Here is a 27,953-nt window from a genome sequence, read left to right on the forward strand (position 1 = left end):
AGGCCTGAAACCAGACTCCCAGAAGGTCCCAAGAAATACAAGCCAGAGGACAAAGCGCTTCAGAGGTTCATGGGAATGTTGCAGTATCTCTCAGATGATTGGTCAGCCAATCGCAGTATCTCTGTCAGCACACCACTGACACAACTGCCCTAGAAAGAGACATTCAGTGGCACTGGGAGTCTGCACAGGAACAGAGCTTCAGAAGCTTGAAAACACTCGTCAGCAATGCACCAGTGTTAATAAAGTACTACGATATGAAGAGAAAAAAAACACTGACACTCTCTGTGGATGCCAGCTCAGAAGGCTTGGGAGCTGTGATCCTGCAAGATGGTCAGCCAATCGCATACGAGTCAAGATCCCTCTACAGACCGTCGAAAGAGATACGCTCAAGTGGAAAAAGATCTACTCTAGCGATAGTGTTTGGCTGCGAGAGGTTTCATCAGTACCTGTCTGGAAACCAGATCCAGGTGGAGTCAGACCACAAACCCTTGGAAACAATCGTCAAGAAGTCGCTCCAGAAGGCACCAGCCTGACTGCACAGAATGCTGATGAGACTACAGAGATACAGTCTATATGTGACATACAAACCAAGAAACCGAGATGCAGATCGCTGACGAGACTACAGAGATACAGTCTATATGTGACATACAAACCAAGAAACCGAGATGCAGATCGCTGACGAGACTACAGAGATACAGTCTATATGTGACATACAAACCAAGAAACCGAGATGCAGAACGCTGACGAGACTACAGAGATACAGTCTATATGTGACATACAAACCAAGAAACCGAGATGCAGATCGCTGACGAGACTACAGAGATACAGTCTATATGTGACATACAAACCAAGAAACCGAGATGCAGATCGCTGATGAGACTACAGAGATACAGTCTATATGTGACATACAAACCAAGAAACCGAGATGCAGATCGCTGACGAGACTACAGAGATACAGTCTATATGTGACATACAAACCAAGAAACCGAGATGCAGATCGCTGACGAGACTACAGAGATACAGTCTATATGTGACATACAAACCAAGAAACCGAGATGCAGATCGCTGATGAGACTACAGAGATACAGTCTATATGTGACATACAAACCAAGAAACCGAGATGCAGATCGCTGACGAGACTACAGAGATACAGTCTATATGTGACATACAAACCAAGAAACCGAGATGCAGATCGCTGACGAGACTACAGAGATACAGTCTATATGTGACATACAAACCAAGAAACCGAGATGCAGATCGCTGACGAGACTACAGAGATACAGTCTATATGTGACATACAAACCAAGAAACCGAGATGCAGATCGCTGACGAGACTACAGAGATACAGTCTATATGTGACATACAAACCAAGAAACCGAGATGCAGAACGCTGACGAGACTACAGAGATACAGTCTATATGTGACATACAAACCAAGAAACCGAGATGCAGATCGCTGACGAGACTACAGAGATACAGTCTATATGTGACATACAAACCAAGAAACCGAGATGCAGATCGCTGACGAGACTACAGAGATACAGTCTATATGTGACATACAAACCAAGAAACCGAGATGCAGAACGCTGACGAGACTACAGAGATACAGTCTATATGTGACATACAAACCAAGAAACCGAGATGCAGAACGCTGATGTTGGATGGTGAGCTGGATGTAAACTACATCGCTCATCAACTTCCTGTTTCAGAAGAGTAACTGCAGCAATTCAAAAACAACAAACAGAAGAAGATGAATAGTTAAAAACGGGTCACAGTTGGATGGCGAGACACGAGAGGGAACGTTGCAAAGAAAATACAGCACTTACTGGACCTGCTGGGAGGACCTGACAAACTCAGATGGACTGCTGTTACAAAAGTTCAAAACGTCCTCGTTCCTCGGGTAATGAGAGAAGAAATAATGAAGCACACATGGGAATCGTAAAAAAAATGTAAAGAACAAGCAAGGGATGTTCTGTTCTGGCCAGGCAAGGCTAAACAGATCGAAGATGTTGTAACAAAATGTGCCGTCTGCAACTCACACAAAAAACAACAGTCAAAGAGAACCGCTCATATCTCATCCAGTCCCGGAGAGAGTTTGAGCCAAAGTTGGAGTCTCTTCCATTACAGCGACACAGAATATATACTACTCACAAATACCCAGAAATCTCCAAGCTCAGTGGAACAACAAGCAAACACATCATTACAGCACTAAAGTCGAACTCAGCGAGGCTTTAGAGGGGGACCGACGTGTTGTGCTCCGACAATGGAAGACAGTTGGTGAGTCAAGAGATCTCTACCAGCTGGGAGTTCAAACATGTCACGTCGAGCCCTAGATTTCCACAGTCAAACGGCTAAGCTGAGAGTGCAGTCTCCTTCACACTGGTCTACTGGTCTAGCCTGAAACCCAGACTGAACATCACTCTGTTCTCCTTCACACTGATCTACTGGTCTAGCCTGAACATCACTCTGTTCCCCTTCATACTGCTCTACTGATCTAGCTTGAACATCACTCTGTTCCCCTTCACACTGCTCTACTGATCTAACCTGAACATCACTCTGTTCTCCTTCACACTGCTCTACTGGTCTAGCCTGAAACCCAGACTGAACATCACTCTGTTCCCCTTCACACTGCTCTACTGGTCTAGTCTGAAACCCAGACTGAACATCGCTCTGTTCTCCTTCACACTGCTCTACTGGTCTAGCCTGAAACCCAGACTAAACATCACTCTGTTCTCCTTCACACTGGTCTAGCCTGAAACCCAGACTGAACATCACTCTGTTCTCCTTCACACTGCTCTACTGGTCTAGTCTGAAACCCAGACTGAACATCACTCTGTTCTCCTTCACACTGCTCTACTGGTCTAGCCTGAAACCCAGACTGAACATCACTCTGTTCCCCTTCACACTGATCTACTGGTCTAGTCTGAAACCCAGACTGAACATCACTCTGTTCTCCTTCACACTGCTCTACTGGTCTAGCCTGAAACCCAGACTGAACATCACTCTGTTCCCCTTCACACTGATCTACTGGTCTAGCCTGAAACCCAGTCTGAACATCACTCTGTTCCCCTTCACACTGATCTACTGGTCTAGCCTGAAACCCAGTCTGAACATCACTCTGTTGCCCTTCACACTGTTCTACTGGTCTAGCCTGAAACCCACTATATAATCCACTACTTTTGAACAGAGTCCTATGGGACTATATAATCCACTACTTTTGACCAGAGCCCTATGGGACTATATAATCCACTACTTTTAACCAGAGCCCTATCGGACTATATAATCCACTACTTTTGACCAGAGCCCTATCGGACTATATAATCCACTACTTTTGACCAGAGCCCTATCGGACTATATAATCCACTACTTTTGACCAGAGCCCTATGGGACTATATAATCCTATAATCCACTACTTTTGACCAGAGCCCTATGGGACTATATAATCCACTACTTTTGACCAGAGCCCTATCGGACTATATAATCCACTACTTTTGACCAGAGTCCTATGGGACTATATAATCCTATAATCCACTACTTTTGACCAGAGCCCTATGGGACTATATAATCCTATAATCCACTACTTTGACCAGAGTCATATGGAACTATATTTAATCCACTACTTTTGACCAGAGACATTTGGGCCACGGTCACATGCAGTTCTTCCATGGCTGATGGTCCCAGTCCCACAGGTCTCTGTGTGACAGGTGTCTGAAGGTCGAAGGATATGATATGTCTTGTCCTACTGACGACGATTGATGATGACGACGGTGTCAAAAGTCTGTCTGAGGGGCCAGAGAGACGTCAACTGTGTCATAAGGCTGCCTGAGGGGCCAGAGAGACGTCAACAGTGTCGTAAGGCTGTCTGAGGGGCCAGAGAGACGTCAACTGTGTCATAAGTCTGCCTGAGGGGCCAGAGAGACGTCAACTGTGTCATAAGGCTGTCTGAGTGGCCAGAGAGACGTCAACGATGTCATAAGGCTGTCTGAGGGGCCAGAGAGACGTCAACGATGTCATAAGGCTGTCTGAGTGGCCAGAGAGACGTCAACGATGTCATAAGGCTGTCTGAGGGGCCAGAGAGACGTCAACGATGTCATAAGGCTGTCTGAGAGGCCAGAGAGACGTCAACTGTGTCATAAGGCTGTCTGAGTGGCCAGAGAGACGTCAACGATGTCATAAGGCTGTCTGAGGGGCAAGAGAGACGTCAACGATGTCATAAGGCTGTCTGAGTGGCCAGAGAGACGTCAACGATGTCATAAGGCTGTCTGAGGGGCCAGAGAGACGTCAACGATGTCATAAGGCTGTCTGAGTGGCCAGAGAGACGTCAACGATGTCATAAGGCTGTCTGAGGGGCCAGAGAGACGTCAACGATGTCATAAGGCTGTCTGAGTGGCCAGAGAGACGTCAACGATGTCATAAGGCTGTCTGAGTGGCCAGAGAGACGTCAACGATGTTATAAGGCTGTCTGAGGGGCCAGAGAGACGTCAACGATGTCATAAGGCTGTCTGAGTGGCCAGAGAGACGTCAACGATGTCATAAGGCTGTCTGAGTGGCCAGAGAGACGTCAACGATGTCATAAGGCTGTCTGAGTGGCCAGAGAGACGTCAACGATGTCATAAGGCTGTCTGAGTGGCCAGAGAGACGTCAACGATGTCATAAGGCTGTCTGAGTGGCCAGAGAGACGTCAACGATGTCATAAGGCTGTCTGAGGGGCCAGAGAGACGTCAACGATGTCATAAGGCTGTCTGAGGGGCCAGAGAGACGTCAACAATGTCATAAGGCTGTCTGAGTGGCCAGAGAGACGTCAACGATGTCATAAGGCTGTCTGAGTGGCCAGAGAGACGTCAACGATGTCATATTTTTACATTTACATGTACACATTTACATATTATCCACCTCACACACACGGTTATGGGCTTAAAGAAGAAGAAGACACCTGTACCTATAAATTGTGTTTCTTTAAGAAGATGTGCCTGACTGACCTCGACTGTTTCCTCACGTTATTCTCCATGTGGTTATCCCATGGTTGTTGGTTATTAACCAGGAAACGATACAAGGACTGAAGCAGTAGCCTCCGTACTCAACTACAGATTTAAATAACTGGTGTTTCTTTAAGAAGACGTACCTGACTGACCCTGACTGTTTCCTCACGTTATTCTCCATGTGGTTATCCCATGGTTGTTGGTTATTAACCAGGAAACGATACAAGTAGCCTCCGTACTCAACTACAGATTTAAATAACTGGTGTTTCTTTAAGAAGACGTACCTGACTGACCCTGAATGTTTCCTCACGTTATTCTCCATGTGGTTATCCCATGGTTGTTGGTTATTAAATAACTGGTGTTTCTTTGAAAAGATGTGCCTGGCTGACATTACAACTACGTTAAGTGGAAAGGATACACAGACACAGAGGCTGATTATCTTTCTGTACATCTCTTTATTTACAATGCCCGGCTGCCATACTGTCCTGCCGTTTGTGTTAACCATGGCAACCGGACATTGTAAATAAAGAGATGTGTCTGTCTGCCATACTGTCCTGTGTTTGTGTTAACCAAGGCAACCGGACATTGTAAATAAAGAGATGTGTCTGTCTGCCATACTGTCCTGTGTTTGTGTTAACCATGGCAGCCGGACATTGTAAATAAAGAGATGTGTCTGTCTGCCATACTGTCCTGCCGTTTGTGTTAACCATGGCAGCCGGACATTGTAAATAAAGAGATGTGTCTGCCATACTGTCCTGTGTTTGTGTTAACCAAGGCAACCGGACATTGTAAATAAAGAGATGTGTCTGTCTGCCATACTGTCCTGTGTTTGTGTTAACCATGGCAGCCGGACATTGTAAATAAAGAGATGTGTCTGTCTGCCATACTGTCCTGCCGTTTGTGTTAACCATGGCAGCCGGACATTGTAAATAAAGAGATGTGTCTGCCATACTGTCCTGTGTTTGTGTTAACCATGGCAGCCGGACATTGTAAATAAAGAGATGTGTCTGTCTGCCATACTGTCCTGTGTTTGTGTTAACCATGGCAGCCGGACATTGTAAATAAAGAGATGTGTCTGTCTGCCATACTGTCCTGTGTTTGTGTTAACCATGGCAGCCGGACATTGTAAATAAAGAGATGTGTCTGTCTGCCATACTGTCCTGTGTTTGTGTTAACCATGGCAGCCGGACATTGTAAATAAAGAGATGTGTCTGTCTGCCATACTGTCCTGTGTTTGTGTTAACCATGGCAGCCGGACATTGTAAATAAAGAGATGTGTCTGTCTGCCATACTGTCCTGTGTTTGTGTTAACCATGGCAGCCGGACATTGTAAATAAAAAGATGTGTCTGTCTGCCATACTGTCCTGTGTTTGTGTTAACCATGGCAACCGGACATTGTAAATAAAGAGATGTGCCTGTCTGCCATACTGTCCTGTGTTTGTGTTAACCATGGCAACCGGGCATTGTAAATAAAGAGATGTGGCTGTCTGCCATACTGTCCTGTGTTTGTGTTAACCAAGGCAACCGGACATTGTAAATAAAGAGATGTGTCTGTCTGCCATACTGTCCTGTGTTTGTGTTAACCATGGCAACCGGGCATTGTAAATAAAGAGATGTGTCTGTCTGCCATACTGTCCTGTGTTTGTGTTAACCATGGCAACCGGACATTGTAAATAAAGAGATGTGCCTGTCTGCCATACTGTCCTGTGTTTGTGTTAACCATGGCAACCGGGCATTGTAAATAAAGAGATGTGGCTGTCTGCCATACTGTCCTGTGTTTGTGTTAACCAAGGCAACCGGACATTGTAAATAAAGAGATGTGTCTGTCTGCCATACTGTCCTGTGTTTGTGTTAACCATGGCAACCGGGCATTGTAAATAAAGAGATGTGTCTGTCTGCCATACTGTCCTGTGTTTGTGTTAACCATGGCAACCGGACATTGTAAATAAAGAGATGTGCCTGTCTGCCATACTGTCCTGTGTTAGTGTTAACCAAGGCAGCCGGACACTGTAAATAAAGAGATGTGTCAGCCAGGGTCATTTTTTAAAGAAACACCATTTATTTAAATCTCTAGTTGAGTAAAATAAGTAGTTTTCTTCTGGTCACAATTATAACCCATAAAATTGCGGTGAACAGCGCCACACTGAGGCCGAAAACGGAATGTTCTATTCTCAGCTAGGCCCATCTTTCCAAAGAAAACACAAGACTGTTGTGATCACGTCAACAAATGATTTCTGGGAAGGCATGTGACTGAAATTTTGCGGGTGGGGAGAGAGCGAGAGAGGGTTGAGGAGGAGGCTTGAAGCGCCTAGGACATCTTTATGACGTGCATTATCTGAAAAAGGATTCACATACAGTGCATTCACAAAGTATTCAGACCACTTGACTTTTTCCACATTATGTTACGTTACAGCCTTGTATTTAAAAAAAATAATTACAAATTAAAAACTCAACAATCTACGCACAATACCCTATGATGACGAAGCAAAAACAGCTGTAAATAATATATATATAAATAAACTGAAACCTCACATTTACATAAGTATTCAGACCCTTTACTCAGTACTTTGTTGATGCACCGTTGGCAGTGATTACAGCCTTGAGTCTTCTTGGGTATGGCGCTACAAGCTTGGTACACCTGTATTTGGGGTGTTTCTCACATTCTTCTCTGCAGATCCTCTCAAGCTCTGTCAGGTTGGATTGGGAGCATCACTGCACAGCTATTTTCAGGTGTCTCCAGAGATGTTAGATCGGGTTCAAGTCCGGGCTCTGGCTGGGCCACTCAAGGACATTCAGAGACTTGTCCCGAAGCCACTCCTGCATTGTCTTGGCTGTGTGCTTAGGGTCATTGTCCTGTTGGAAGGTGAACCTTCTCCGCAGTCTGAGGTCCTGAGCGCTCTGGAGCAGGTTTTCATCAAGGATCTCTCTGTACTTTGCTCTGTTCATCTGTGCCTCGATTCTGACTAGTCTCCCTGTCCCTGCCTCTGAAAAACGTCCCCATTGAAATGGCCTGAAGACATATGGTGCCTATTGCTTCAGTGTAAATTAACTGGTAAAGCCCAAGAGGTTTTGTCAGCGCTACCTCTGGAGGACAGTTTGAATTATGAAGTGGTCAAAGCTACTGTTCTTCGTGCCTATGAGCTTGTGCCTGAGGCATACCGACAGAGATTTAGGTCTCATAGAAAGTCTTCTAGTAAGACTTATGTGGAATTTGCTAGAGACAAGGGAAATCTGTTTGATAAATGGCATGCTGCTAGTAAGGTAACTGATTTCAACTCTCTCCGGGAGTTAATCTTGTTGGAAGAGTTTAAAAATGGTTTACCCGAACGCATTGTAGTTTACCTAAACGAACAGAAAGTATCCTCCCTGGCAGAAGCGTCTGTGTTGGCAGACAAGTTTGTGTTGACGCACAAGAGTGTATTTTCGGCTCATACTGAGAGTAGAGCCACTGAGTTTCCTACCTTTAGCCCTAGTCCGCCCGCAGTAGTATATCAAGCACGCCAGAAGAATGAGCGTTCCTGTTTCTATTGTTATAAAGTGGGACATATGATTAATGATTGCTTCCTGCTTAAACGCAAACAAGGGATGCCTCTTCGTGCCAAGCCGCCAACAGGTGTTGCTCTAATTCGTACGGTTGTGAGGTCTGCAACAAAACAGGTGCCTCAGGGTAACTGTAGTTTGAAAGTCTCAGTCCCCGATTTCAGAGGGGTTTGTGTCCCTAAGGAATGACGAAGCTTCTCAGCGTCCGGTTAAAATCCTTAGAGATACTGGTGCGGCGCAGTCGTTTATATTGTCTGATGTGTTGCCCTTATCTGACGATACATACTGTGGTTCCAGTGTGTTAGTGCAGGGTATTGAAATGGGTTTTGTCCCAGTGCCATTGCACTTTGTGAAAGTACACTCTGAGTTAATAGCCTACACTGTACAGAACACAGTTTATCAGTGAAGAGTAGCCTACACTGTACAGAACACAGTTTATCAGTGAAGAGTAGCCTACACTGTACAGAACAGTTTATCAGTGAAGAGTAGTCTACACTGTACAAAACAGTTTATCAGTGAAGAGTAGCCTACACTGTACATAACACAGTTTATCAGTGAAGAGTAGCCTACACTAGCCTACACTGTACAGAACACAGTTTATCAGTGAAGAGTAGTCTACACTATACAGAACAGTTTATCAGTGAAGAGTAGTCTACACTGTACAGAACACAGTTTATCAGTGAAGAGTAGCCTACACTGTACAGAACACAGTTTATCAGTGAAGGGTAGCCTACACTGTACAGAACACAGTTTATCAGTGAAGAGTAGTCTACACTGTACAAAACAGTTTATCAGTGAAGAGTAGTCTACACTGTACAGAACACAGTTTATCAGTGAAGAGTAGCCTACACTATACAGAACACAGTTTATCAGTGAAGAGTAGCCTACACTGTACAGAACACAGTTTATCAGTGAAGAGTAGTCTACACTGTACAGAACACAGTTTATCAGTGAAGAGTAGCCTACAGTGTACAGAACACAGTTTATCAGTGAAGAGTAGCCTACACTGTACAGAACACAGTTTATCAGTGAAGAGTAGCCTACACTGTACAAAACACAGTTTATCAGTGAAGAGTAGCCTACACTGTACAGAACACAGTTTATCAGTGAAGAGTAGCCTACACTATACAAAACACAGTTTATCAGTGAAGAGTAGCCTACACTGTACAGCACACAGTTTATCAGTGAAGAGTAGCCTACACTGTACAGAACACAGTTTATCAGTGAAGAGTAATCTACACTAGCCTACACTGTACAGAACACAGTTTATCAGTGAAGAGTAGTCTACACTATACAGAACAGTTTATCAGTGAAGAGTAGTCTACACTGTACAGAACACAGTTTATCAGTGAAGAGTAGTCTACACTGTACAAAACAGTTTATCAGTGAAGAGTAGCCTACACTGTACAGAACACAGTTTATCAGTGAAGAGTAGCATACACTGTACAGAACACAGTTTATCAGTGAAGAGTAGCCTACACTGTACAGAACACAGTTTATCAGTGAAGAGTAGCCTACACTGTACAGAACACAGTTTATCAGTGAAGAGTAGCCTACACTGTACAGAACACAGTTTATCAGTGAAGAGTAGCCTACACTGTACAGAACACAGTTTATCAGTGAAGAGTAGCCTACACTGTACAGAACACAGTTTATCAGTGAAGAGTAGCCTACACTGTACAAAACACAGTTTATCAGTGAAGAGTAGCCTACACTGTACAGAACACAGTTTATCAGTGAAGAGTAGCCTACACTATACAGAACACAGTTTATCAGTGAAGAGTAGTCTACACTATACAGAACACAGTTTATCAGTGAAGAGTAGCCTACACTGCACAGAACACAGTTTATCAGTGAAGAGTAGTCTACACTGCACAGAACACAGTTTATCAGTGAAGAGTAGCCTACACTGTACAGAACACAGTTTATCAGTGAAGGGTAGCCTACACTGTACAGAACACAGTTTATCAGTGAAGAGTAGCCTACACTATACAGAACACAGTTTATCAGTGAAGAGTAGTCTACACTATACAGAACACAGTTTATCAGTGAAGAGTAGCCTACACTGCACAGAACACAGTTTATCAGTGAAGAGTAGTCTACACTGCACAGAACACAGTTTATCAGTGAAGAGTAGTCTACACTGCACAGAACACAGTTTATCAGTGAAGAGTAGCCTACACTATACAGAACACAGTTTATCAGTGAAGAGTAGCCAACATTGTACAGAACACAGTTTATCAGTGAAGAGTAGCCTACACTGTACAGAACACAGTTTATCAGTGAAGAGTAGCCTACACTATACAGAACACAGTTTATCAGTGAAGAGTAGCCAACATTGTACAGAACACAGTTTATCAGTGAAGAGTAGCCTACACTGTACAGAACACAGTTTATCAGTGAAGAGTAGCCTACACTATACAGAACACAGTTTATCAGTGAAGAGTAGCCAACATTGTACAGAACACAGTTTATCAGTGAAGAGTAGCCTACACTGTACAGAACACAGTTTATCAGTGAAGAGTAGCCTACACTGTACAAAACACAGTTTATCAGTGAAGAGTAGCCTACACTATACAGAACACAGTTTATCAGTGAAGAGTAGCCTACACTATACAGAACACAGTTTATCAGTGAAGAGTAGTCTACACTGCACAGAACACAGTTTATCAGTGAAGAGTAGCCTACACTGTACAGAACACAGTTTATCAGTGAAGAGTAGTCTACACTGTACAGAACACAGTTTTATCAGTGAAGAGTAGCCTACACTGTACAGAACAATTGCAGATATCAATTGCATTTGTGACACAGGTAAAATCTATTATCACATTTGTGTTTTTCTTTCATTCTTAAGAGGAATATTTTAATTTCTGATTCATTCCGGGTATTACTTGAGTCCTCCCAGTGGTTTCCTATTGAAATGCATTTATACCTATTGTTGCCAGTAGTCGGAGGCAAATAGTACGTTTTGTCTTCACATCTGGTCACCTTTTTTTCAATGAACTGCTGTAACTTCCTCATTCTTCTGAGAGAAGCCTAACCGGACAGACGCAAACGTTATCCTGTCGCATCTTGTCTCCTGTTTTACAGGTTGGTACTATTAACAAACACACAATGTCACAAAATAGTAATTGGACAAGGTTAGCTAAATGTAGACGAGTCTGTATAGGAGTTGTGAAGTGTGTACTGGTTAATTTAACCGAGTAGAACAGGGCTTAGTTTTCCGGACTGTAGGATAGTTGTTGTGAAAGTGGGTGGGGGGGAGACTGGTGTCAAGTAGAAACATAATGTCGAGGGCTGGAAGTGAAATGGAAATGAGTGAGGACGAGTTACGTGTAGTGAAGAGCTCGGGAACCGGAGCCTCACATCAACGGACATGTTAAAGAAGAATCTGGTCCAGTAGGAGGGACATTTTTGGAGAGTAAGATCCTGGCCTTTTTGGCAGGTCCATTTGTTTTTTGGCGGGTCCATTTGTAGTTTCAATGTGGGTGTAAAATGAGTTGAGTCGGTGAAGGTAATCTGGAGTGGGCTTGTGATGTGTTCTTCTTCCGCATTGGAGGGAGCTGGCGCTTAATATCGCGCAATTCGGTACAAGATCGGTTGTTTGATTTGTCCTTAGGAACAGGGCGCCATTGAAAGGAGTGATTACCGGGGAAGCTGTAAATGTGTAGGGGAACCAGTGGAGGGGGAAGATCCCCCCCCCCCCCCCCACCCCCACCTCGTCGTTTGTTGCGATGTAGGCAGGGTGGAGTGAATGGTGAGACAGAAGAGTCAGTAGCTCTATTCGGACGCGATAATATAACCATGATAATATGAAACAGGTTCAGGGATAAAAGTGTGTTTGACTAAATATCCAAAACAAAGAGGAAGACATAATACAAACTGTGGTCCCCATTAAAATCACATTGGACCAATCATGAAAAGTGAAAACTAGTGAGGTGAGAACGCATGTTATAATTGATTTGGTGTCATGTTTCTTTTTGTTCAAACTGAGAACTTTTGTTAAGTTGAGTCCATGAATTAATGTTGAATCCTGTTGGGGGGGGGGGGGGGGCTGTTAGTTGAGTCCATGAATTAATGTTGAATCCTGTTGGGGGGGGGGGGGGGGGGGGGGCTGTTAGTTGAGTCCATGAATTAATGTTGAATCCTGTTGGGGGGGGGGGGGGGGCTGTTAGTTGAGTCCATGAATTAATGTTGAATCCTGTTGGGGGGGGGGGGGGGGGGGGCTGTTAGTTGAGTCCATGAATTAATGTTGAATCCTGTTGGGGGGGGGGGGGGGGCTGTTAGTTGAGTCCATGAATTAATGTTGAATCCTGTTGGGGGGGGGGGGGGGGGGGGGGCTGTTAGTTGAGTCCATGAATTAATGTTGAATCCTGTTGGGGGGGCTGTTAGTTGAGTCCATGAATTAATGTTGAATCCTGTTGGGGGGGGGGGGGGGGGGGGCTGTTAGTTGAGTCCATGAATTAATGTTGAATCCTGTTGGGGGGGCTGTTAGTTGAGTCCATGAATTAATGTTGAATCCTGTTGGGGGGGGGGGGGGGGGGCTGTTAGTTGAGTCCATGAATTAATGTTGAATCCTGTTGGGGGGGCTGTTAGTTGAGTCCATGAATTAATGTTGAATCCTGTTGGGGGGGGGGGGGGGGGGGGGCTGTTAGTTGAGTCCATGAATTAATGTTGAATCCTGTTTTGGGGGGGGGGGGGGCTGTTAGTTGAGTCCATGAATTAATGTTGAATCCTGTTTTGGGGGGGGGGGGGGGCTGTTAGTTGAGTCCATGAATTAATGTTGAATCCTGTTGGGGGGGGGGGGGGCTGTTAGTTGAGTCCATGAATTAATGTTGAATCCTGTTGGGGGGGGGGGGGGGGGCTGTTAGTTGAGCATGAATTAATGTTTAATCCTGTTGGGGGGGGGCTGTTAGTTGAGCATGAATTAATGTTTAATCCTGTTGGGGGGGGGGGCTGTTAGTTGAGCATGAATTAATGTTTAATCCTGTTGGGTGTTCCCCACTCTTGTTTTAACCCCTGTGCACATATTCTTAGCTAAGGAATGTTAGAAAGCTATTTGAATTGAATAGACTGAAACCGGTTGGTTTATTTTTTATTTATTTTACCTTTATCTAACTAGGCAAGTCAGTTAAGAACAAATTCTTATTTTCAATGACAGCCTAGGAACAGTGGGTTAACTGCCTGTTCAGGGGCAGAACGACAGATTTGTACCTTGTCAGCTCGGGGTTATGAACTCGCAACCTTTCGGTTACTAGTCCAACGCTCTAACCACTAGGCTACCCTGCCGCCCCGGTGGGACATGACGATGTGCAGGTGAACAAAACAGCAGAACACGAATGGTCTATTGTCCAACATCCACAGATAGACTATCCTAAAGTGTTACCCATGAAGGCTGTAGCTGTTAGCAACAAACAGTGAGCCATTGTCTTACGTCAGATAGTTTGACGATTTCATCTACTCTGACATACTGTATTAACTTTATTTGATCAAAGATCAAGAGCTGTTGTTGAGGATAACTAATAGTATAAATATGGCAGGATGTAATAGGACTGTTGTTGGTCTTGTGTATCTACAGCATAATCATTTTCTGTCTTTACTTAGAACGTCAAACTCCTGTTTTATTTCAGTTCCAGAGCGGTCCATCGTCAGAGCGGTCCATCGTCAGAGCGGTCCATCGTCAGAGCGGTCCATCGTCAGAGCGGTCCATCGTCAGATCAAATGGCTTCAACTAACAAAAAGATGAAAATGTCTGAACCTCATAATACCAAGGTCAGTATAATGTTTATAACACATTTCTAATCAATCAAGAAGTAATTGTTTATTATATTGATAACGACTATCAGGTTTGAACACGTTTAAAAATCCTTGGAATACAGAAATGTTATGGGGCACAATTTATTATAATTTAACCAGACAAACATAATATTTATAAAGATTAGTAACATTCTTTATAAATTTCTCCACAGGAAGAACACTGTCACCGATTATCCTTTTCTAGCGGAGACTCAGGCCTGACAGATAAAGGGGAAATCACCTGTACCGAACCTGGCAACATAATAGAAGTTCTCAAAAGAAATGAGATCTTCTGTAAACTAATGAAAAAGGTGAAGGGGAGAGAAGTTGTCATTGTGAATAAAAAAGGGGCCATAGCCGAGCACTTTCCATGTTGCTTAATTAAGAAAGATGAGCCCCTCGTTATATTCACTTTCCCTAAATCTAAAACATCGGCCATAGATGAGAAAAGGGAACTTGCACAGGGAAAAGAACTTGCACAGGGAAAAGAGCAACAGCAAAAATCCACATTTGTCACTTTCTGTGTTGGGGTAACAGGTGGGAAAAATATCACAAGCAAGGAGGTACTTAAACACCAAAAACATAAGCATTTTAGCCCTCTGTGTATCTATGCAAAATGTGGGGATACAGTCAAGTCAGCTCTGGAAGCAGATGGGCGTTTCTCAGACATAGTGTTTGCAGAAACATGTACACTTTGTGAGGAACCCCAAAAACAAACAAATATTACTATGTCCACTGTAGTAAACAAGCTAGAAGATCGCAGATTTCAAATTTTTCTAAAGGAACCAACAAACAGAGAAGTGCTTGGCACCACAAAATCAAAGATTTCTGACACAAGATTCAAATCTGAGGGTGACACCACACAACCCTCTCAGTCCAACTCAAGTGCAACATCGGAGGAGGGGCCCTCTGTGGGAAATATGACACAGGAGCGACAGGAAATACAGGCAAATAAGAAACAAAAATACATTCCCATGCCAGATTCTAGGGAAATTCAGCAGATCTTATGCGACCAGTTTAAACGTTTACAAGATCACATGAAGAGTAGGTATCCACAGGGGAAATCTGAGTCTGAAGTGATAGAGTTGATGAGGGAGGAATTTGGTAAGAAACCGGAGAGTTTTACTGAAGTGTACAGGTTAACAGAGCTGGCAGAAGTGACCACCTCAGTCTGTAAGGTCGAACACGAATTCATCGAAGGAACAGGTTTCCTGCTGTTCGATAACTTCATCCTGACAAATGGTCATTTGTTCAAGGATAAAGGTGTACTTCAGGGAAAGACACTGTCGGTTCCCACAACTGTCACGTTTAATTTTGACAACCCACTTGGATCAGGTCAGTGGAAGGTAAATGTTAAACCAGAAGTGGTTGCCCTCCAATATGGAGTTGATAGGTGGGGGCGTCAGGTTGACTATGCCATATTGGAGTTGAGTACCCCATTAAAAGGCTATAAGTTTCCTCCAGGTGTCCTTCGGAAGTATGGCCCAGTCCCTCAGACAGGTGGGATCTACATCGTTGGCCATCCAGATGGAGGCGTTAAAAAGATGGACTACACGACCATAATAGAGGTGGAACAAAGAAATGCAGCTCAGATCAAACATTTAGGAGAGAACGAGAGCTCCATCATGTCAATCAAAGAAAGCATTTTGGGTGATGAGTTGGACAAAGAGTTTCATGAGCAGATAATGCAGGGGAATCTGAATGTGCTGACCTATAACACCTTCTGCTTTAATGGAGCCTCTGGGTCTCCGGTTATAAATCCCAGTCATTGTCAAGTAATTAATGGCATCCCAGTATATGGCTGCCAGGTGATTGCCATGCATACTGGTGGCTTTTTGTACAAATGTAAGGAAACTCAAGAAACTCAGAGTGTGATTGAATATGCAATCCCTCTCAGGACCATTCTAGAAAACGTATTGGTCTACTTGGTGGACACAAACAATGTTCAAATGTTGGCAAGATTCACCGATGTTGCCATGAAAAACCCACATCTGTTTAAGCTCATTGCCTGTCTTATCATCGAGATGACACACACTAACCCTAACCCTAACCCCTAACCCTAACCCCTAACCCCTAACCCTAACCCTTATCATCGAGATGACACACACAGTGCAGCCTGGATACTCTGATATCCTTGACGGAATATGGAAGGCAATATCAAAAAGTCGTAAAAGAGATGAGATGCAGAAATTGATCATTGAAATAAGTGTAGGTACATCAAGGATCGAATTGAGGTGCTGAACTGTGTTTTAACAGAAGTTAGGGCGGCTGTGGATGTCACCTGTGTGTTGGGAAGCATCTTTAGGACATTTAAATGAAAAAAATAATGCTTTTATTGTCACACACACAGCAGATATGTGCAGTGAAATGGATTGTTTTACAGGGTCAGCCATAGTAGTACCGCTGGAGCAAAAAAAAAGACAGATTTGTCACCTTTATTATTTGACCCAGTGACCTTTCAGTTGCTAGCCCAACACTCTAACCTCTAGGCTACCCGCGCGTCCCCTTCGCTCATTTGCAACTGTAGACGTAAGCTATAGAGGGATATGGTGATGTGGCCATATTATTTAGGAAAGCCACGGTATCACATATCATCGCTGTCCGGGGTGAAAACCTCTCGTCTCTAAAACACACTTTTCAGGATATTGAAGAAGAAGAAAAACGGTCATATTTTACACATTGAACAAACATTACATTTCAAAACTACTGAAGATATCTTGTATACATTTTTATTTGTCCTAGAGTCATGAACTGTTCCACCTGCATCGAGGAAAGTTACTGCTTTCAATATACATATAAAATGAAATGAAAAATGGGAGTTACAAAGGTTTTCATCAGACAAATGACAACACATTGAATAGATTGCAGATGTTTACTTTGTGATGCAGCGATAAGGTAGAAGAAGAGCCCATGCTGTATCATGAATAATAGTGACTGGTAAAGGGGAATGGAAACATCCCCCCGGTAATCTCCTCTGGACAGAACTTCATAACAGAGTGTACAGACTCATCAAAAGATACAGGTTTGACACACTGGGTTGAACAAATCACAGTTTTGGTATATTGATTACGGTGAATCATTATTCGTTGTTGTTTTTTTATTTTTTTTATTTTTTACTCATGTTGAATTCAATCATTGTTTTGTCTTGAATTAATATGTTGTATCCTATCCTTTATTATTTCATAGAGAATATCTTGCTTTGTTAGATTAGTACACTTTTAAATATTTTACTGATTGTATTGTACAGAGAGCAGGACTGCCCTGTCTCTCTCTCTAGACCTTGTTATTAGCAGGACTGCCCTGTCTCTCTCTCTCTCTAGACCTTATTATTAGCAGGACTGCCCTGTCTCTCTCTCTCTCTAGACCTTATTATTAGCAGGACTGCCCTGTCTCTCTCTCTCTCTAGACCTAGTTGTTGAGCTCTATAGGTCATTTAGACTATTAAACTTTACATTGAGATTGTGGTGTAGAAGTGGGGGAAACCGTAAGGTGTTAGATCACCTGTTTGGGTTTATTACGTTGTGTTTATACAGGCAGTCCAATTATGATCTTTTCATTCACTAATTGGTATTTTGACCAATCAGATCAGCTCTTTTGCAAATAATTAGTTACTAGATCTGAATTGGTCTGCTTGTGTAAACACAACCTATGAAGTGTATCCAGTGAGCTCTGTGCGTTTCAGAAATAAACACTGCTAACTTGTAGCTTGTTGCTGTTTGAATCTTTCTTGCTGAGAAATACTTTTCTTACTTAGAAGACATACCTTCACATTAGAATGGGCACATTATGTTCATTGCAGTACATAAATATCAGTTGGATATTGTGAATATGATTCAGTTCATTCAAAGGAAAAAGAACATGACCCACAAATGTGGACATTATTTTTTTTCTCACCTTTATTTAACCAGGTAATAACCAGGTAATAACCAGGTAATAACCAGGTAATAACCAGGTAAGGCAATAAATAGGCTATAGTGGTGAAATAATTACAATTTAGCAGTTAAACACTGGAGCATCTTTATGTCATCTTTAATTGACTCCCAACTATTTGAAAAATACTATTTTTTTTTAGAGTAGACAGTCAAAGTATAATTCTGTATTTCATGATGTTTAATGAACCAATGACAGATGTAGAGTTGATGATTTACCAACCCTCTCTTTGACGTAAGATGGTCAGCACTAAACAGTACAGACAGACAATGGATGGTCAGCACTAAACAGTACAGACAGACAATGGATGGTCAGCACTAAACAGTACAGACAGACAATGGATGGTCAGCACTAAACAGTACAGACAGACAGACAGACAATGGATGGTCAGCACTAAACAGTACAGACAGACAGACAGACAATGGATGGTCAGCACTAAACAGTACAGACAGACAGACAGACAATGGATGGTCAGCACTAAACAGTACAGACAGACAGACAATGGATGGTCAGCACTAAACAGTACAGACAGACAGACAGACAATGGATGGTCAGCACTAAACAGTACAGACAGACAGACAGACAATGGATGGTCAGCACTAAACAGTACAGACAGACAGACAATGGATGGTCAGCACTAAACAGTACAGACAGACAGACAGACAATGGATGGTCAGCACTAAACAGTACAGACAGACAGACAGACAATGGATGGTCAGCACTAAACAGTACAGACAGACAGACAGACAATGGATGGTCAGCACTAAACAGTACAGACAGACAGACAATGGATGGTCAGCACTAAACAGTACAGACAGACAGACAGACAATGGATGGTCAGCACTAAACAGTACAGACAGACAGACAGACAATGTATGGTCAGCACTAAACAGTACAGACAGACAGACAATGGATGGTCAGCACTAAACAGTACAGACAGACAGACAATGGATGGTCAGCACTAAACAAGACAGACAGACAGACAATGGATGGTCAGCACTAAACAGTACAGACAGACAGACAGACAATGGATGGTCAGCACTAAACAGTACAGACAGACAGACAATGGATGGTCAGCACTAAACAAGACAGACAGACAGACAATGGATGGTCAGCACTAAACAGTACAGACAGACAGACAGACAATGGATGGTCAGCACTAAACAGTACAGACAGACAGACAGACAATGGATGGTCAGCACTAAACAGTACAGACAGACAGACAGACAATGGATGGTCAGCACTAAACAGTACAGACAGACAGACAGACAATGGATGGTCAGCACTAAAAAGTACAGACAGACAGACAGACAGTGATACATCCTATGTTATTATCTCCTGTGTTCGCTGTTTAGTTGAACACCATTCATACATGTGTCATGAAGCTTCATAGCCAGAAGAGAACAGAACATGATTGGTTTGAATAACAAGTTATTTAATAACAGGCGTCCAAACATCAAGTCAGACTTCACACCATCTAAGTTCTCTCTTTTGAAAATACATCACCAATATAAAGTGATACATTAATGCATTTCAGATATTTATAATATATATATATATATATATATATATATCCCAGGTCCTACTGTATAGGTTAACACATTACATAGCCCAGGTCCTACTGTATAGATTAACACATTACATAACCCAGGTCCTACTGTATAGATTAACACATTACATAACCCAGGTCCTACTGTATAGATTAACACATTACATAACCCAGGTCCTACTGTATAGATTAACACATTACATAGCCCAGGTCCTACTGTATAGATTAACACATTACATAACCCAGGTCCTACTGTATAGATTAACACATTACATAACCCAGGTCCTACTGTATAGATTAACACATTACATAACCCAGGTCCTACTGTATAGATTAACACATTACATAACCCAGGTCCTACTGTATAGATTAACACATTACATAGCCCAGATCCTACTGTATAGGTTAACACATTACATAACCCAGGTCCTACTGTATAGATTAACACATTACATAGCCCAGGTCCTACTGTATAGATGAACACATTACATAGCCCAGATCCTACTGTATAGGTTAACACATTACATAACCCAGGTCCTACTGTATAGATTAACACATTACATAGCCCAGGTCCTACTGTATAGATTAACACATTACATAGCCCAGGTCCTACTGTATAGATTAACACATTACATAACCCAGGTCCTACTGTATAGATTAACACATTACATAACCCAGGTCCTACTGTATAGATTAACACATTACATAGCCCAGGTCCTACTGTATAGATTAACACATTACATAGCCCAGGTCCTACTGTATAGATTAACACATTACATAACCCAGGTCCTACTGTATAGGTTGATACATACATACATACGTTATAAGCCTGGCTGCAATTAGGGTGTTCTCCTCTGGTGCAGATTTACAATCCCACAGATATGAGCTTCATTCCTTACACACATCAAATACAACACAAATCAAGCACTGGTCAAATAAAACACAATTTAAGTTCAATGATCAGTCACAATGTTTAGAGACGGAGTCATTACAGATTTCACCTGCAGTGTTTAGACAGGACAGTGTTGTGGAGATGATTTTGACAGGATAGTGTTGTGGAGATGATTTAGACAGGACAGTGTTGTGGAGATGATTTAGACAGGACAGTGTTGTGGAGATGATTTAGACAGGACAGTGTTGTGGAGATGATTTAGACAGGACAGTGTTGTGGAGATGATTTAGACAGGACAGTGTTGTGGAGATGATTGACAGGACAGTGTTGTGGAGATGAGTTTTGACAGGACAGTGTTGTGGAGATGATTTAGACAGGACAGTGTTGTGGAGATGATTGACAGGACAGTGTTGTGGAGATGATTTAGACAGGACAGTGTTGTGGAGATGATTTAGACAGGACAGTGTTGTGGAGATGATTTAGACAGGACAGTGTTGTGGAGATGATTTAGACAAGACAGTGTTGTGGAGATGATTTAGACAGGACAGTGTTGTGGAGATGATTTAGACAGGACAGTGTTGTGGAGATGATTTAGACAGGACAGTGTTGTGGAGATGATTTAGACAGGACAGTGTTGTGGAGATGAGTTTAGACAGGACAGTGTTGTGGAGATGATTTAGACAGGACAGTGTTGTGGAGATGATTTAGACAGGACAGTGTTGTGGAAATGATTTTGACAGGATAGTGTTGTGGAGATGAGTTTAGACAGGACAGTGTTGTGGAGATGAGTTAAGACAGGACAGTGTTGTGGAGATGATTTAGACAGGACAGTGTTGTGGAGATGATTGACAGGACAGTGTTGTGGAGATGATTTAGACAGGACAGTGTTGTGGAGATGATTTAGACAGGACAGTGTTGTGGAGATGATTTAGACAGTACAGTGTTGTGGAGATGAGTTTTGACAGGACAGTGTTGTGGAGATGAGTTTTGACAGGATAGTGTTGTGGAGATGATTGACAGGACAGTGTTGTGGAGATGATTGACAGGACAGTGTTGTGGAGATGATTTAGACAGGACAGTGTTGTGGAGATGAGTTTAGACAGGATAGTGTTGTGGAGATGATTTAGACAGGACAGTGTTGTGGAGATGATTTAGACAGGACAGTGTTGTGGAGATGAGTTTTGACAGGACAGTGTTGTGGAGATGATTTAGACAGGACAGTGTTGTGGAGATGATTTAGACAGGACAGTGTTGTGGAGATGAGTTTAGACAGGATAGTGTTGTGGAGATGATTTAGACAGGACAGTGTTGTGGAGATGATTTAGACAGGATAGTGTTGTGGAGATGATTTAGACAGGACAGTGTTGTGGAGATGATTTAGACAGGACAGTGTTGTGGAGATGAGTTTAGACAGGACAGTGTTGTGGAGATGATTTAGACAGGACAGTGTTGTGGAGATTATTTAGACAGGACAGTGTTGTGGAGATGAGTTTGACAGGACAGTGTTGTGGAGATGATTTAGACAGGACAGTGTTGTGGAGATGATTTTGACAGGACAGTGTTGTGGAGATGAGTTTTGACAGGACAGTGTTGTGGAGATGAGTTTTGACAGGACAGTGTTGTGGAGATGATTTTTGACAGGACAGTGTTGTGGAGATGATTCCCAGGAATGTCCGGAGTGGAGATTCTCAGAGACATCAACAAGAAGTCATTCATCTCATCCACATTTCATTTCCACAATGGTTCATGCTTACTTCAGTAAAGCGTATATATTACACAGTATGCAGTACTAGGGCTGGGCGATATACCATATTTGACTATACACCGGTATTGATGCATGGACCAGTTTGGGTTTTTACTTCACCTTCTATAAAAAGGTATTTCAATGTTAGGTTTGTTAAATGACACCCTACTCCGCTGTGTATAACATCCGTGTTTATAGTTTACTCTGCTACTTGAGTCATCTCTCTCCTCTCCATGCAGCTTTCCACACAGATCTAGCCCCGCCCCCTGTCACTCGGGGGAGCGATGTTTCAGATCTAGCCCCGCCCCCTGTCACTCGGGGAGCGATGTTTCAGATCTAGCCCCGCCCCCTGTCACTCGGGGAGCGATGTTTCAGATCTAGCTCCACCCCCTGTCACTCGGGGAGCGATGTTTCAGATCTAGCCCCGCCCCCTGTCACTCGGGGAGCGATGTTTCAGATCTAGCCCCGCCCCCTGTCACTCAGAGAGCGATGTTTCAGATCTAGCCCCGCCCCCTGCCACTCGGGGAGCGATGTTTCAGATCTAGCCCCGCCCCCTGTCACTCGGGGAGCGATGTTTCAGATCTAGCCCCGCCCCCTGTCACTCGGGGAGCGATGTTTCAGATCTAGCCCCGCCCCCTGTCACTCGGGGAGCGATGTTTCAGATCTAGCCCCGCCCCCTGTCACTCGGGGAGCGATGTTTCAGATCTAGCCCCGCCCCCTGTCACTCGGAGAGCGATGTTTCAGATCTAGCCCTGCCCCCTGTCACTCGGAGAGCGATGTTTCAGATCTAGCCCCGCCCCCTGTCACTCGGGGAGCGATGTTTCAGATCTAGCCCCGCCCCTGTCACTCGGGGAGCGATGTTTCAGATCTAGCCCCGCCCCTGTCACTCGGGGAGCGATGTTTCAGATCTAGCCCCGCCCCCTGTCACTCGGGGAGCGATGTTTCAGATCTAGCCCCGCCCCTGTCACTCGGGGAGCGATGTTTCAGATCTAGACCCGCCCCCTGTCACTCGGGGAGCGATGTTTCAGATCTAGCCCCGCCCCCTGTCACTCGGGGAGCGATGTTTCAAATCTAGCCCCGCCCCCTGTCACTCGGGGAGCGATGTTTCAGATCTAGCCCCGCCCCTGTCACTCGGGGAGCGATGTTTCAGGATAGTGTTTTGCTCGACCAGGAGGAGACCCCACTTCACACTAGTCTTGTGTTCAAGACTTTGATGACAACTATGCAGCTGTTCTATAACTTTTCATTCGTTGTCATGTCAAACAACACTAGTATGTCAAACAACACCGTAGGAAGTCAAACAACATCGTAGGATGTCAAACAACACCGTGGGATGTCAAACAACACCGTAGGATGCCAAACAACACCGTAGGATGTCAAACACCGTAGGATGTCAAACAACACCGTAGGATGTCAAACAACACCGTAGGTTGTCAAACAACACCTTAGGATGCCAAACAACACCGTAGGATGCCAAACAACACCGTAGGATGTCAAACAACACCGTAGGATATCAAACACTGTAGGTTGTCAAACAACACCGTAGGATGCCAAACAACACTGTAGGATGCCAAACAACACCGTAGGATGCCAAAGAACACCGTAGGATGTCAAACAACACCGTAGGATGTCAAACACTGTAGGATGCCAAACAACACCGTAGGATGCCAAACAACACTGTAGTATGTCAAACAACACCGTAGGATGTCAAACAACACCGTAGGATGTCAAACAACACACATCGTAGGATGTCAAACAACACCGTAGGATGCCAAACAACACCGTAGGATGTCAAACAACAAACAACACCGTAGGATGTCAAACAACACCGTAGTATGCCAAACAGCACCGTAGGATGTCAAACAACACCGTAGGATGCCAAACACCGTAGGATGCCAAACAACACCGTAGGATGTCGAACAACACCGTAGGATGTGTTAACAGTGTTTGGGCTAACAGTAGCCTAGGCTAACAGTAACAGTGTTTGTCTAACAGTAGCCTAGGCTAACAGTAACAGTGTTTGGGCTAGCAGTAGCCTCGGCTAACAGCAACAGTGTTTGGGCTAACAGTAGCCTAGGCTAACAGCAACAGTGTTTGGCTAACAATAGCCTCGGCTAACAGCAACAGTGTTTGGGCTAACAGAAGTCCTGGGCTAACAGCAACAGTGTTTGGGCTAACAGTAACCTAGGCTAACAGTAACCTAGGCTAACAGTACCAGTGAAAGAAGTCATAGAACTGATTGATTCTGATAGACCCTCTGTTGGTGCTGTAGGCTCACCGTTATTAGAAGTAGGGAAGACAGCATACCATTGTCAGGGCTGACCAGAGGGCTAAATGCTATGATAGTAAAACGCCTGTTCATGTAAAATGCAACCCCGATAGTCCATGAGAGAAACATTAGCTTGAAGATTAAAACAATTACTTTGTCCTCAAGAGCTGTAGGCTACATTTAAAGTGCACAACTTTAAACAATGTGCTGTCAACAATGTAACCTGGATCATTTAATTTATTGTTAAATATCGCCCAGCCCTACCATATTGTCCAGCCAGCCCTATTCAGTTCTCTACAGTATTACAATAACCAGAGATTGTTAGTGACCAAAGCTAAAGAACTGCCAGCTAAATAGACTGTTTCTCTACAAATGAAATGATCAGACATACACACCTGCAGCGATGAACACCGAAGCCTTTACATATCTGATTCTGTAGAGGAAATAGGAAAAGTTGGTTTCTGTCAGTCAATGGCACATTATGATTAACTCTCTCTCTCTCACACACACACACACACACACACACACACGCACACGCACACGCACACACGCACACACACACACACGCACGCACACACACACACACACACGCACACACACACACACACACTGAAGTCAGATTCTGAAATAGAACTTAGCATGTGTGGGACTCTGCAGCTGTACTTTAACTACTAACTATACTAGTAGCTCACCCCAGGTATACTCCTCTAACTACTAACTATACTAGTGACTCACCCCAGGTGTACTCCTCTAACTACACTAGTAACTCACCCCAGGTGTACTCCTCTAACTACACTAGTAACTCACCCCAGGTGTACTCCTCTAACTACACTAGTAACTCACCCCAGGTGTACTCTTCTAACTACTAACTATACTAGTGACTCACCCCAGGTGTACTCCTCTAACTACACTAGTAACTCACCCCAGGTGTACTCCTCTAACTACACTAGTAACTCACCCCAGGTGTACTCCTCTAACTACACTAGTAACTCACCCCAGGTGTACTCCTCTAACTACTAACTACACTAGTAACTCACCCCAGGTGTACTCCTCTAACTACACTAGTAACTCACCCCAGGTGTACTCCTCTAACTACACTAGTAACTCACCCCAGGTGTACTCCTCTAACTACTAACTCACCCCAGGTGTACTCCTCTAACTACTAACTATACTAGTAACTCACCCCAGGTGTACTCCTCTAACTACTAACTATACTAGTAGCTCACCCCAGGTGTACTCCTCTAACAACTAACTACACTAGTAACTCACCCCAGGTGTACTCTTCTAACTACTAACTATACTAGTGACTCACCCCAGGTGTACTCCTCTAACTACACTAGTAACTCACCCCAGGTGTACTCCTCTAACTACACTAGTAACTCACCCCAGGTGTACTCCTCTAACTACACTAGTAACTCACCCCAGGTGTACTCCTCTAACTACTAACAATACTAGTAACTCACCCCAGGTGTACTCCTCTAACTACACTAGTAACTCACCCCAGGTGTACTCCTCTAACTACACTAGTAACTCACCCCAGGTGTACTCCTCTAACTACTAACTCACCCCAGGTGTACTCCTCTAACTACTAACTATACTAGTAACTCACCCCAGGTGTACTCCTCTAACTACACTAGTAACTCACCCCAGGTGTACTCCTCTAACTACACTAGTAACTCACCCCAGGTGTACTCCTCTAACTACACTAGTAACTCACCCCAGGTGTACTCCTCTAACTACACTAGTAACTCACCCCAGGTGTACTCATCTAACTACACTAGTAACTCACCCCAGGTGTACTCCTCTAACTACTAACTATACTAGTAACTCACCCCAGGTGTACTCCTCTAACTACACTAGTAACTCACCCCAGGTGTACTCCTCTAACTACACTAGTAACTCACCCCAGGTGTACTCCTCTAACTACTAACTCACCCCAGGTGTACTCCTCTAACTACTAACTATACTAGTAACTCACCCCAGGTGTACTCCTCTAACTACAATAGTAACTCACCCCAGGTGTACTCCTCTAACTACTAACTATACTAGTAACTCACCTCAGGTGTACTCCTCTAACTACTAACTATACTAGTAACTCACCCCAGGTGTACTCCTCTAACTACACTAGTAACTCACCCCAGGTGTACTCCTCTAACTACACTAGTAACTCACCCCAGGTGTACTCATCTAACTACACTAGTAACTCACCCCAGGTGTACTCCTCTAACTACTAACTATACTAGTAACTCACCCCAGGTGTACTCCTCTAACTACACCAGTAACTCACCCCAGGTGTACTCCTCTAACTACTAACTATACTAGTAACTCACCCCAGGTGTACTCCTCTAACTACACTAGTAACTCACCCCAGGTGTACTCCTCTAACTACACTAGTAACTCACCCCAGGTGTACTCCTCTAACTACTAACTATACTAGTAGCTCACCCCAGGTGTAGTACTCCTCTAACTACACTAGTAACTCACCCCAGGTGTACTCCTCTAACTACACTAGTAACTCACCCCAGGTGTACTCGTCTAACTACACTAGTAACTCACCCCAGGTGTACTCCTCTAACTACACTAGTAACTCACCCCAGGTGTAGGTCTTCAGATTCTTCAGGTGGCGGACTCTGCAGGTGTACTCCTCTCCGCTGGCTGGTGTGAATCCAACACTCTTGGTGAGGTGGAACTGCCATCCCTGTTCGAAGGCCAGGTCTGTCTGCTTGGCGTCGGGGATCTCCACGCCGTTCTTCAGGAGCTGGATGCTGATGTCAGGGGGGTGGAAGCCACTCACGTGACAGATCAGGGTGTTGTCTTTCCCATATTCCCCTGGGTTACGGCTGTACACCTGCACCTTGGGGGGAGCTACAGGGGGAGGTGGGAATGGTACAGTCAGGCAGGCGCCCGCATTACACATATGCTCTATCACAGAAGTTTATTATCTTATTCTCACTATAAAAATAAAAGAGTAATCTCTCTGCTCAATATACATTTGCTTAAAAGTGTAACCCATACAAAGTACACATTTGCTGTCGACTTAAGACATAAATTAAGGAAATACATAATTGTTTTCAGGAACGTCGTTGGTGAGGCCTTTCAAATTAAGATCGTACACAGCACAATCCCATCAATATAGCCTAATCATAATTACAAAGTAATTCCTATACTTTACTGACATTCTTTTGCGTTTATGGTCACCAACACGACGCAGAATGCAACTTCGGACTAAACCGTTTTCATGATTTTTTTTTTCCC

At 43.8% G+C, this 27,953-nt stretch overlaps 1 protein-coding gene and 1 pseudogene across 2 annotated transcripts; one reads left to right on the forward strand and one right to left on the reverse strand.

Annotated features, from left to right (window-relative positions):
* The first annotated feature begins 10,773 nt into the window (after window positions 1-10,773).
* On the forward strand, window positions 10,774-18,018 carry LOC118942835 (serine protease FAM111A). Its single transcript, XM_090201363.1, has 3 exons — window positions 10,774-11,608; window positions 14,149-14,290; window positions 14,488-18,018. Exons 2-3 carry the CDS (start codon window positions 14,240-14,242, stop codon window positions 16,369-16,371), a joined length of 1,935 nt encoding a protein of 644 aa, XP_090057489.1. The 5' UTR covers window positions 10,774-11,608; window positions 14,149-14,239; the 3' UTR covers window positions 16,372-18,018.
* On the reverse strand, window positions 17,173-27,953 carry LOC118942837 (beta-2-microglobulin-like; annotated as a pseudogene). The gene is made up of 3 exons (XR_016486926.1): window positions 27,875-27,953; window positions 27,291-27,563; window positions 17,173-25,131 (listed from the first exon to the last, which is right to left on the reverse strand). The product of XR_016486926.1 is annotated as a beta-2-microglobulin-like (transcript).

Source organism: Oncorhynchus mykiss, chromosome 15 (genome assembly GCF_057628025.1).
Source record: "Oncorhynchus mykiss isolate SJ-2025 chromosome 15, ASM5762802v1, whole genome shotgun sequence".
NCBI lineage: Eukaryota > Metazoa > Chordata > Actinopteri > Salmoniformes > Salmonidae > Oncorhynchus > Oncorhynchus mykiss.